We start from the raw sequence: 14,065 nt of genomic DNA, 5'->3' as shown, positions 1-14,065 counted from the left end.
TGGTGGAAACTTAACCAAAGGCGGCATTGCTAAATTGTTGAAGAGATATAGGGAGACTCAGACTGGTAAATGCAGGAAAAGGTGCACAACAGCAAGTGATGATAGAAGAATTGAGAGACTGTGCCTACATGACAGAAGAAAATCATCTGGGTGTATACAAGATGAAATGGCACAATACAATGTGAAGTTGAGTGCAAGGACTGTTCAGTGTAGACTGCAGAATTTGGTCTGAATGCTAGAATTCCACGAAAAAAACCATTTTTATCTCTCAAACAAAGGTTGAAAAGACTAAACTGGGCTAAAACCCATGTTAACTGGACAGTGGAACAATGGGATAGTGTTATTTGGAGTGATGAGATCAAAATCTCCCTGTTTGGTAGTGATGGCATAAAATACATATAAGGAGAAGATTTGCATCCTGATTGCATTACACCTACCGTGAAACACCCACTTAGTGTTATGATCTGGGGTTATATGACATCGAAAGGTGTGGGCAGAATTTGCATGATTAATTGAAATATAAATGCCTAAAAATACATAAATGAAATACTTGAGCCCAAACTGAAGCCTTCTGCTCGTGATCATTTTCCAAGATAATGAAGCATTTATATTTCAACAGGATTCAGCTCTATATCGCTGCTGTGTGCTAAAAGTGGTTTCAAGATAATCATATTCCACTGCTGGAATGGCCTGGGAATAGCCTAGACTTTAACCCAATCGAAAATCTATGGAGCCGACTAAAGAAACTCGTTATAAGTCAGAAGCAACTCAATCTTGGTTTCACATTATAACAGCTACAGAAATTAACGCTAAAGGTTACCCAACTAAGTATTAACTCACATTGTGAGAATTTTTATATATCTTATTTTTTCTATATTTCACTTTTCTTCTTTATAACTGCTGTTCTAATAAAAAATCCTTCATAAAAGTTATTGCATTACATTCTTGATATATAATTTTATGGTATTACATAAAAAAAAAGTGGTGATGATGAGCCATCAAACCTCAAAAATACACTTTTTCCAAAAGGTTTACACAATTTTGGCCACTAGTGTAAGTTAAAATTGGCTTGAACACTGTGCTATATACATCTAATTTAGTGTTTTGGCTAATTTCTCTCTTATTCCATATAAATTTATTCAGTTGACTTCCTACCATACCAGCTTTGTTGATTCTGTTATCTATTTCCATATTTAATTTATTATCTTCACTAAAAATCGTGCCTAAATAGCTGAAATGTTTTACTTGTTCTATAGTTTCTCTATTCACAATGGTTGATATTTTCAATGTTTCTGCCTATTTTCATTGTCTTTGTCTTTTTTTTTAATGCTGACCTTCATATCATATCTACTACAACAGTTATTCAATTTAGTCAGGGAATCTTGTAAACTTGTAGTGGATTTATTTAGAAGTATAACATCGTCCGCATAAGCAGTGCTATACTAAATCAGAATAGTGAAAAGGTGAATGAAAGAGTTATTCCCAACATGACATGTTTCAGTGAGAAGCTAACAGCTATGGGATAATGACTGAATGCCTCTAAGTCAAAATCGCTTATGATCATTACATTACTAGTTGGAATTGTTTTCATACTCTTACAGCACAATCACTCTGACAATGAGGCCACCAGAATGGAAGTATCAAGACTCCGGTTAAATTGTCTTTTGACATATTGAACTGGAAATGAACATTTCCAATGCATTATGAATCTGATGACTTAATTTTGTTTATTTAGGAACCGCAGGATAATCCTGCCAACAGTTCAGAAAATACATCTGACAGTTTTTCTTGTGACAGCACTAGTTATGACAGTAGCGGCAGCAGTAGCAGTGGTTTGCCATCACAAATTTCAGGTAGTATACATATGGTATTTACTGTAGATTATACTATTATTTATAAAAAAATATTCACCAGTTTAATATCCAGTTGTTTAAGTTATTTTCTAGCTTGTCAAAATAGATAGTCCTAAGGAGGGCAAGATTGTGCCACTTCATAAAGGAGGTAATCAAACTCAAGCATCAAACTGTGTGTCAGGTGTTGTGGTTAAGTTGTTGGAGAAGCTTGTGAGAACTAGGATCTAGAGTTGTGTTGATAACAATGGTATTATCTTTGATGGACAGCATGGATTTGCTAAAGGGAGGTCATGTTTTAGTAATCTACTTATTACAATAAAGTGACTGCTTCCTTGGACAGAGGAAAAGGATACACAGTAATATACATGGATTTCGCAAAGGCTTTTGATAGAGTACCTCGTTGTGCAGTTGTTTCTTAAGGAGACTCTTCTTCCTTTTCCATCCTCATTATTTATTAAGGTTTTTTTTAGATAGTGGCTAGCATCAAAGGAAGGACATTTGAAAATTTAAGAAACTGACTCACCATATTATAGTGATAGATGACAGACATTCAATTATGAATATTGACCACTATTATAAGCACAGCTTTACAGTAATGATTCTCTTATGTTTATAAAATGAGCAATGTCTGTCAAATAAGCTTATAAACCCTCAATAACCTTCTTTACACCTAATAATTTGAATCCAAGTTACAAGCAGGATTGCTGCTTAGTACTTTCAAAATGCTAAGTTTAAAGGAGGAGGAGTTTTAGGTTATTCTTAATCCACTCGACTTTTTTTTTCCAGCCGTCTCCTTTGACAACAAATGTTTCATACTGCTTTCTTTTAAAGTTACTCATTTTAGAAAGGAAAGAAGATCACAAAAGCTTATTAAACTATGCTTATGGTAGTTGTCAAGGATGGCTGGCACTGTCTGGTTAAATAAGATCTGGTTTTGATTCACACTGCCGACATAGCAAACATTTCTCTAAAATACAAGGGCTCTGCAGAAATCCCCCCCTCCCTTCTTAAAAGACATTGGGAACCTAGACCGGGGTGGGGTGCTTTAAGGTAGAGACAGAATTTAATTGATAAAAAATGTTGGGAATCTGGATGTTGATCTATGGTGTTGTGGTTAAGTTGTTGGAGAAGCTTGTGAGAACTAGGATCCAGAGTTGTGTTGATAACAATGGTATTATCTTTGATGGACAGCATGGATTTGCTAAAGGGAGGTCATGTTTTAGTAATCTACTTATTACAATAAAGTGACTGCTTCCTTGGACAGAGGAAAAGGATACACAGTAATATACATGGATTTTGCAAAGGCTTTTGATAGAGTACCTCGTTGTGCAGTTGTTTCTTAAGGAGACTCTTCTTCCTTTTCCATCCTCATTATTCATTAAGGTTTTTTTTAGATAGTGGCTAGCATCAAAGGAAGGACATTTGAAAATTTAAGAAACTGACTCACCATATTATAGTGATAGATGACAGACATTCAATTATGAATATTGACCACTATTATAAGCACAGCTTTACAGTAATGATTCTCTTATGTTTATAAAATGAGCAATGTCTGTCAAATAAGCTTATAAACCCTCAATAACCTTCTTTACACCTAATAATTTGAATCCAAGTTACAAGCAGGATTGCTGCTTAGTACTTTCAAAATGCTAAGTTTAAAGGAGGAGGAGTTTTAGGTTATTCTTAATCCACTCGACTTTTTTTTTCCAGCCGTCTCCTTTGACAACAAATGTTTCATACTGCTTTCTTTTAAAGTTACTCATTTTAGAAAGGAAAGAAGATCACAAAAGCTTATTAAACTATGCTTATGGTAGTTGTCAAGGATGGCTGGCACTGTCTGGTTAAATAAGATCTGGTTTTGATTCACACTGCCGACATAGCAAACATTTCTCTAAAATACAAGGGCTCTGCAGAAATCCCCCCCTCCCTTCTTAAAAGACATTGGGAACCTAGACCGGGGTGGGGTGCTTTAAGGTAGAGACAGAATTTAATTGATAAAAAATGTTGGGAATCTGGATGTTGATCTATGGTGTTGTGGTTAAGTTGTTGGAGAAGCTTGTGAGAACTAGGATCCAGAGTTGTGTTGATAACAATGGTATTATCTTTGATGGACAGCATGGATTTGCTAAAGGGAGGTCATGTTTTAGTAATCTACTTATTACAATAAAGTGACTGCTTCCTTGGACAGAGGAAAAGGATACACAGTAATATACATGGATTTCGCAAAGGCTTTTGATAGAGTACCTCGTTGTGCAGTTGTTTCTTAAGGAGACTCTTCTTCCTTTTCCATCCTCATTATTCATTAAGGTTTTTTTTAGATAGTGGCTAGCATCAAAGGAAGGACATTTGAAAATTTAAGAAACTGACTCACCATATTATAGTGATAGATGACAGACATTCAATTATGAATATTGACCACTATTATAAGCACAGCTTTACAGTAATGATTCTCTTATGTTTATAAAATGAGCAATGTCTGTCAAATAAGCTTATAAACCCTCAATAACCTTCTTTACACCTAATAATTTGAATCCAAGTTACAAGCAGGATTGCTGCTTAGTACTTTCAAAATGCTAAGTTTAAAGGAGGAGGAGTTTTAGGTTATTCTTAATCCACTCGACTTTTTTTTTCCAGCCGTCTCCTTTGACAACAAATGTTTCATACTGCTTTCTTTTAAAGTTACTCATTTTAGAAAGGAAAGAAGATCACAAAAGCTTATTAAACTATGCTTATGGTAGTTGTCAAGGATGGCTGGCACTGTCTGGTTAAATAAGATCTGGTTTTGATTCACACTGCCGACATAGCAAACATTTCTCTAAAATACAAGGGCTCTGCAGAAATCCCCCCCTCCCTTCTTAAAAGACATTGGGAACCTAGACCGGGGTGGGGTGCTTTAAGGTAGAGACAGAATTTAATTGATAAAAAATGTTGGGAATCTGGATGTTGATCTATCAGTTTTCTTACTGTATCAGTCCACTTAAATCATGGTCTCACTCTGGATCTTTTTTCTGCCATCAAACCTGTTTTTACTAACCTTTTGCTCTCCTATTTGGTTAAATCGACTATATATATATGTATGTACCGAGGTTGATTTACTCAATTGTTAAACATATTTTTTAAAAGAATTGAATGACATAAACCCAAGAGTAAAGGAAAAAGGTTTAATGGTATCACACGACTAGTTTCGGCTTTTTACAGCCTTCTTCAGGTGTTTTCATAAAAGAAAAGAAAAAACATTAAACGTTGAAGATAAAAACTGTGAACAGCACAGGAAAGTCACTATACATATTTAACGTGAAACGGTGTAGTTAACGTATTCAAAGCTGTTCCTTCGTTGGCCACATTGTTGGGTGAGTGCGTACGTATAGCATCTCGTGAGCGCAAGTATGTGATCACAGCAGAATGACAGTCTGGGAGGCTGTAGCTTAAATTATTATTTAAATGTACAGGGTTGAGGATGATTTCTCTAGATTCTCCAATTCGTCATGGCAATGGAAAATGTTGTTAGATCTATCCCAAAGGATTGTATGACTATAGTTTTGATCATCAAAATCAGCAGAAAAAATGATAGTGCTGGATAAAGCACTGGCACGTGTTCTCTTGTAAGTGATGTCCCTTCTGTGCTCCTCCATATGCAATTCAATAGACTTATCTGTCTGGCCAAAGTAAGGAATGTCACAGTTACACCATATCTTGTATACACCGAGATATTTCAGATTGCGATGGCTAGGCTTTGGACGGCTCACTAGAGAGCGGATTATAGGAAGTGGAGTGAATAAAGTTCTAATGTTAATTTTTTTTGAGAACCTTGGATAAATTTTGAGAGACTGAGCTTATGTATGGTATAGATATATTGCCTTTTAACATTATTCAAAAAAAAAAAAAATAAATAAATATATATATATATAACTCTCATCCATGAAAAGTTGTCTATTTTTATTTTATTTTGTTGCATGGTCTGGAAACCCTACTCTAGAGACCACACATGGAATGTTTTCAAGTCTCCAATAAGCAGGGCAGTGGTCTCAACCTGGCCAGTGAAATTCATCTCCCACCTAAAGACAATCACAATTAGACAATCGTGCCCACTATAGGATTTGAACCTACAGCTGGTTGATTTAAAAGAGGATACACTAAGCCAGAATGCTAACATTGTCACTCAAGTTCATATTTTCATCTTTAATATGATACTACCATTGATGTCATCTGTTCTCTCTTAATTTTTCTCAAAACTCTCATACCTGCAATCTTGAATTTTTGATTGGCTGTTTACTTGTCTAATTTCTCTTATTGCATTTACATTTTATTCAGTTGCCTCTCCACCATACCAGCTTTACATATATTTTCATCTTTACCAAAAATTATGTGCCTAAATATCAGAAATGGTTTAAGGGTTCTATAAGTTCTGCATTCAGAATGCACCTGTAGTTCCCATGTTCCTGTCTATTTTCATACCAAACTTGTGGGTCAAAGATATATAACTAAGAGGAGTAGATGATATTCGACCAGAAAAGCAAGTATGGCAGTGTAAGAGTCTTGCATTGTCTGCACTGCATAATTCCGAAGGCCTGAACAGTGGGACGAATTCCAGATGATTGGAGTAGAGCTCTCATAGTACAAATATATACAAAAAGGAAAATAAATCTCAATATGGGAATTTAGAAGGTGTATTTCCTTATTGAGTGTTCCTGGTAAGATTTATGCAAGTATACTTGAGAATTGAGAAGGATGGCAGAAGGTAAGCTTGGTGAAGAACAAGCTGGATTCAGGCCCGATAGTCTGCCAGGATCAGATTTTCACTTTACAACACATGGGAATATAACAAAGATCTGTATTTAAGTTTTGTAGACGTGCAAAAGGCATACGACAAGGTGCCAACAGAAAAGCTATTCAAAACGCTATAGTATTAATGGAGCATTGTATCAGGCAATAACTTAGTCTTTATTTGAGTTGTAAGTCAGCAGGTAGAATTGAAGTATAGGAAGATGGTTTGATGTTAAATCTGGTGTCAGATAAGGATGTACATTATCTCCTCTGTTATTCATTATCTATATGGATCACGTTATAAAGGAAAGCAGTATTAAACCTGATATCAAAATTGGAGATGTTAATCTCAGCTCTTTACTTTATGCAGATGTTATACTTTTAAATACATCCAGTACAAGTCTGCAAGATGCCCTGACTAAATTGAATAACTGTTGTAATAAATTTGGTATGAAAATCAGCAGTAAAATAAGATAACGAAAATATTGACTGCATCGTGAATGGAGAACCTATAGAACAAGTAAAACATTTCATCTACTTAGGCACAATTTTTAGGAAGATAGTAAATATGGAAATAAACAACAGAATCAACAAAGCCAGTATGGTAGGAAGTCAACTAAATAAATTTAAATGGAATAAGAGAGAAATAAGTCAAAAAACTGAATTAGCTGTATACAAGATGGTGTTCAAACTACTTTTAACTTATGGATGTGAGAGCCTGGTTAGAAATAGAACTTGATCAAAGACTAGAGACCACAGATATAAGAGTCTTGAGAAAGATTAGGGGGGCATGAACAGATGGTATCAATGGCAACATATTAAAAAGGATATTGAAAGAACTTGATATTGTTGGCATCCAGAATGTGTTAGCAGAGCTAATCTCAGGTGGTATGGTCACTTAAACAGAATGGAACAGGAAAGATTAGCAAAACAAGTGTTCTCTGGCAAGGAAAAGACTCAGAGAAAGACCAAGATTTAGGTTGACTGATACAGTAAAAAGTGCCTTAGAAGACAGAAACATACTGTATTTACTCGAATGTAACTCTCACTTTTTCCCCAAATACTGAAGTGCGAGATATATGCAGGGATCTTTGGAAAGTTCTGAAAAGTTTTTCAGGAAAAAAAAACTAAATTGACGTTTATAATTAAATCATCAGAATTTATTGTCTATAATTGTTCACATTATTTATAAAATGAATGCATTTTAATTATCAGTGTTATTTATATGAGTCACTAACCTTCATCATGCGATATATTCGACAATGCAACAAAACACTGTCACTTGAACGTTTCTCCATATTTCAAGCAAAAATTACAGTGATTTATAAGACTTGAGATATGTTATGAACAATCCTTCATGAATAACTAATGAGAAGTGAAAGTGGAGCACTATCTCTACTGCAGTAGTAGAGACAGTGTAGCTATGAAGAAGTGCATATGATTGGGATAGTATTAACAAATAGTTGCATGGCTCAACAACAAAGGCAGGTCGATGATGGTTGAGTTGAAATGCTGATTCTTGTCAACTGAATTCCAAAATATCTGAAACTGCCATAACATTTATCTATTTCTTAAAGTTGTAAACGTTTTTCGTGTGCAAGGTATATGTGAAAAGTTTTAATTTCTATTTTCGTCAAGCAAAATCAAGGGTGTGAGATATATACGCGAAGGCGAGTTATATTCGAGTAAGTATGGTGAGATCCAATAATGTTGCAGTTTTGAGATAACAGATTGATCTGGAGGAAAACTGTTGATAGGAAGTTGGTAATGATGTAAGTTCCTCATGTAATACTACCATAATATCTTATCCACCCTTGAGGGTACATGTCAGAAATTGTGCAGATTTGCACTAATTTATTTTTAAGAGTGACATCTTAAAAATTGGGGATTTGATCTTGGCTCTTTATACATAATCTGCATAAAGATTATGATCAAATCCCCAATTTTGATATCAAATTTAAATCTATTTTTTTAATGTGTCCATATAAATAATTGTGAGTGGAGAAGATAGTGAACACCATGTCTTACATGTAATTTTACATCAAACCATCTTCCTATACCTCATTCACTTATAACTTCTGGCATATGGGTTAAATATATAGTAATGCTCTGTATAATGTGATTTACAAAAAAAAAAGTTTTTCAAACTTTTCTGACTGCAATTAAAAATAAAACATTTTATATTTCAACCCAGCATACACACACTATATGTATATATATTGTTGTCAAATCCTCAGCACATGTACAGGATACTACACGAAAAAGTTATGCCATTACTAACTTCCGATCAACAATTTTCCTCCAAACTGATCTGCTATCTGTCAAGAATCCAATGTTATCAGATCTTATATTTCTGTCTTCTGAGGCACTTTTTACTTTGAAAAATTGTTCCACTTTTTCCTTAGTATAACTTTCCATGGGAGCATATTTCTTTATTAAGCTGCTGTCATTATTAAATGTGGGTTATAAGAGATTTTTTGCTATGTCTAAAGCATCGGTTCTCAACCAATGGTATGCGTACCTCCCTGGGGGGTACGTGAAAAATAATCAGTAATGGTGGAAAAACAAGGGGTACAATTTATAGAAATAGGTTTAAAAGGGGTATGCAAGTGGAAGAAAAAGGTTGGGAACCACTGGTCTAAAGAATTTTTTTTTTTTTTTTTTTTTTTTTTTTTTTTTTTTTTTTAAGTTAGGCATGAGTAAACTTTATATATTGATTTTGATTTTAGATGGATTTAAAATTAGTTTTAGTAATGAATTAATTTATTTATAGATGATGACTCTTGGGATCTCATCACATGTTTCTGCATGAAACCATTTGCTGGAAGACCAATGATTGAATGCTCAGATTGTCGCACATGGGTTCACCTTTCTTGTGCAAAAATTAGACGAAATAATATACCTGAAAAATTTTTTTGTCAACAGTGCCGTGAAGCAAAACTCACAACACGTAGATCGCAAAGGATACGTGGTGATAGAAGAGTAAGTGCGTAGCATGGAATTTGCTTGCAGGTCTAAGTAACTGTTCAACAGACTTCTTATCATTGTAAAATATCATCTCACCTGTGTATACCCATAATTTTGTGAGCATGATTTATTTCAACTTCATATGAAATTGCCTCAGCTCATATAGGGCAAATGCTTTGATTCTGACATTGTAAATATTTCAAGCTGATGTAAATAAGATATTTCTACTTTTAGTGGCAATGGGATGTGGTGCTATGTGTAAAATTGATGTATAACACTGTACAGCTTCTACTTTTCAAATAAAAAAAGTTTGTATGTTTTAAGCTATTTCTTACTAAAATCTAAATGAAGCTGCAATTATGGAATAAAATATTTTCCTGGTTATTCAAGTAAATATATCATTGAGCAAAGGAGTTTTAAAAATAATGAACAAGTGGGTTTTAGATAAAATAACATACCTAGGTTGTTCATAAAAATCTTTGTAGATATTCAAGGATTTTTTTAATGAAAATAAAAATATTAAATAAAGTTCAAAATTATTCTTTTTAATATTAACTAAATTACAGAAGTGAATTAAATTTCAACAAGCTATTACACCAAACTATATCCTTCGTTTAAGAGGGGAAAATTAACAGCCAGTTTAAACATTATGTCATACTGTTCTCAATTATTCCTTTACCAATATCAAATCACACAAATGATGTGAACAGTTATAACTGTTTGCATCATTTATAATTATATCCAGTTAGTATAACTGTTCACATCACAAATGATGTGAACAGTTATACTAACTGGACATTCTCCAAATAACTTCTGTGATATTTTAGATATTTATATTCCTGTTCTCCTATTAAAAATGTTCATCCATTTCTTCAACATTTCTGAGATCTGATTCTTATATTCTGGTTCCATAATGAATTTTCAATATTTTGTTTCTCAAGTTCTAAAACCAGATATCACACCCTTAACAATATAGAGATGCTTCTGAAAATGTCACATCCGCATTTATTTAGATCAGAAACATTTCTGTTGCACTTTTCTTGGAGTAATACACAAAAATATATCTTTATTTTTCGATTCTTTGGTCGCATTGTGTTTTAAATTTTTGTCAGGATGATTTTTATAAACTTCAATTCGTGTTTCACCCGAATAATGAACATCCTCAATGCAGCACTCTCCATTTTCTATGAAAAGTTAACATTCATTCTAGTCTGATAAAGTACATTATTTGGATAATAATTAAATGAGAGCTTTTCTTATCATAATGATAATCTCCATGTTGTAGATGCTGCATATCTTAACTTAGTTAACTGAACTGTTGAACCATCTTTTAAAACGTTTTAAGTTCCTTTCTGCTAAACTTTAATTCCTGAGCTCTTGTTATTACTTGTTCTGCATAGTCATCATGATCGTGGATACAATATGTTTGTAATAACTATGATTCATCATCAAATTCCTGATATATACCCTCAGGGGGTGTATAGGATATGATAGTAGTACATGAAAAATTCTAACTTCCTATCTACAATTTTCCTCCAAATCAGTCTTGTTAAATGTCAAGACTCCAATATTATCAGGTCTTATATTTCTGTCTTCTAAGGCACTTTTTACTGTATCAATCCACATATCTTGGTCTTCCTCTGGGTCTTTTTCCTGCCAACCTGGCACAGAACACTTGTTTTGCTAATCTTTCCTCTCCCATTCTGTTTAAGTGAATTAGCTCTGCTAATGCATTCCTGAATGCTGACAATAATATCAAGCTCTTTCTTAATATCCTAGTTTTTAATATGATATTGCCATTGATGTCATCTGTTCATGCCCCTAATCTTTCTCAGGACTCGCATATCTGCAGTCTTTGGTCAAGTGTTTTTACTTCTAACCCAGCTCTCAGATCCATAAGTTAAAATTGGTTTGAACACTGCCTTGTATACAGCTAATTTAGTGTTTTGGCTAATTTCTCTCTTATTCCATATAAATTTATTCTGTTGTCTATTTCCATATTTAACTTGCCATCTTCATTAAAAATCGTGCCTAAGTAGCAGAAATGTTTTCCTTGTTTAACAGGTTTGACATTTTCAATGTATTGTTATTGCTGACCTTCATACCATATCTATTACAACAGTTATTCAATTTAGTCATGGAATTTTGTAGTGGATTTATTTAGAATTATAACATCATCTGTATAAAACAAAGAGCTGGGATCAGAGGCGTAGCTGGGGGGGGGGCAGTCTGCCCTGGATGGCACTTTGAACCTTTTTGAACTTTTGCAGTTAATTCTAAAATACAGTCTTGAGAACTCATTTCCAAATATTGAAATACTACTGCAAATTTTCCTCAGAACTGCTTTAAGTGTTGCTAGTTGTGAGAGGAGTTTTTCTAAATAAAATTGATTAAGAATTACCTACATTACTATGAAATAGACTTCGCCAATGTCATCAACGATTTTGTTAACAGAAAAGCAACATTCTAGAATGTTGAAATTAAAGTTTTACTTCAAAAATAAACATAAATTAAAATACTATTTCTCTATACGTCGTTTTGACTATGAATAAGATAAGAGAGATATTTTGATAATGAATAAGAGAGGATAATGTACATCCTTCTCTGACACCAGATTTAACATTAATGTTAAATGTACTTAAATTCTAACTGCTGACTTACAACTCAAATAAAGACTAAGTATTGCTTGATATAATGCCCCATTAACACCATATAACTTTAGTGTTTGGAATAGCTTCTCTCTTGGAACCTTGTCATATGCCTTTTCCAGATCTACGAAACTTAAAAATACAGATCTTTGTTATATTCCCATGATTTCACAACAATTTGTCGTAAAGTGAAGATCTGATCTTGACAGCCTCTATTTGGCCTGAATCCAACTTGTTCTTCACCAAGCTTCTCTGCCACAAACCTCCTCAACCGTTTCTCAAGTATACTTGCATATATCTTACCAGGAACAGTCAGTAATCAAATGCCTCTGTAATTCTCATATTCAGTTTTATTTCCCTATTTATATATGGGTACTATGAGAGCTCTACTCCAATCATCTGGAATTTGTCCCTCTGTCCAGGCTTTCTGAACTATGCAGTGCAGCCACTGTACAACTTTTAGACCTCCATACTTGAGCATTTCTGGTCGAATATCATCTACTCCAGCTGCCTTTCCACATTTCAGGCATGGATATGTATTCCTGACTGTATGCTTGGTCAGTTTTTTTACCACTGCTTGTCTCATTTAGCAGTTTTTCAAAGTAATTACTCCATACTTCAAGGATATCTTTTTCTCCTGTTTTCATGTCGCCTTTATCAGCATGCTTCTCTTTCCTCCATTTCTGAGCTTCTTCAACAACCTCCAGAATATCTTGCTACCTTCTTAATATTTATTTTCTATGTTCTTACCAAAGTCCTCCCGTGATTTTTGTTTAGCTAGTTTTACAGTGTTTAGCTTTCTTACATTTGTCTCTGTATTCTCTAAGAGCACAAGCTGACTTATTTGCCAGAACTTTTAATATGTTTTCTTCTTTTCCTTCACTGCCTCTTTAACTTCCTGTGTCCACCATCATCATCTTTTCTGATTTGAATTTCTGATTTTTCTATCCTTGCACACATGTCTCTCTGGCTGAATCAATCAGTATTTTCTTTAGGGCTTGCCAGTGAATCTCCAAAGTTTGGTTCCTGCTCTCAAACTCTTTCATTTTTTCTTGAATAATAGTTGTGCATTTTAATCTACAGTTAATATCTGAGATCTGCTCAACTTTTATTCTCTTTAAAACTTTCTTACATGTTCTTCTTTTCAATATGAAATTCAATTTTATCCTGCTCAAGACTAAATGGTGATCACTTCCAATTTCAAATGCTCTGTACCAGGGAGAAAACATCACTATCAACAATAACATAGTCAATGAGACTTTTCTTATTCCTTGCCTCTTCTCTTCATGTGAATTTGTGCACATTTTTATGTTGGAACATTGTGTTTGTAATAACCAGTCCATGTCCTGACCAGAAATCTGCATTTTCTCTTTTCTCCAAATTTTCCCAAAATATTTTTGTATGCCTGACAATCATTTCCTACTCTATTTAGATCCCCAACAAGGATGAACCTTTTATTTTTCATTGTGTCAGTTGCTTTCTCTAAAGCCTCAAAAAATTCCTCCACTTCTACCTTCTGTGGGACCATAGGCACAAGTAAGTCTCATTGTTCAGTTCCTCATTCTCATATTTGCCCACATCACTCTACTTGAGACTGCCTGCCATTCAAGAAGATTAGCCTCGTATTTAGTATTGAATACTATGGCTACTCCTTCTTTTCCTTGATTGTCATTGCTTGGATATAACATTTTGTATTTATTGCTCAGAAAGATCTTGCCAGTTTTTTTTTTTTTTTTTTTTTTTTTTTTTGTTTCAGTCACTCCTATTACTATTATGTCGATCAGATACTTATCCAATTCCTCAGCTAGCGCCATTCAGGCTTCTTATGTTGAT

At 34.0% G+C, this 14,065-nt stretch overlaps 1 protein-coding gene across 3 annotated transcripts in view; it reads left to right on the top strand.

Moving 5' to 3' along the window:
- The window catches only part of LOC150101177 (PHD finger protein 20-like), a 52,721-nt gene extending 42,753 nt beyond the window's left edge, over positions 1-9,968 (top strand). For all 3 annotated transcript variants that reach the window (XM_090401666.1, XM_090401667.1, XM_090401665.1), the window contains exons 4-5: positions 1,736-1,853; positions 9,391-9,968. In XM_090401666.1, the coding sequence (XP_090257792.1) occupies positions 1,736-1,853; positions 9,391-9,611 (339 nt within the window). In that variant the 3' untranslated portion in view covers positions 9,612-9,968. The remainder of the gene's footprint in view (positions 1-1,735; positions 1,854-9,390) is intronic.
- Positions 9,969-14,065: the final 4,097 nt, after the last annotated feature.

This window comes from Typopeltis vanoorti, chromosome 12, assembly GCF_054136105.1.
Source record: "Typopeltis vanoorti isolate ZY-2024b chromosome 12, IOZ_Tvanoo_1.0, whole genome shotgun sequence".
In the NCBI taxonomy this organism is placed as follows: domain Eukaryota; kingdom Metazoa; phylum Arthropoda; class Arachnida; order Uropygi; family Thelyphonidae; genus Typopeltis; species Typopeltis vanoorti.
Note: the sequence above shows the minus strand (reverse complement) of the source record. Positions and strands in the feature narration are given on the sequence as shown.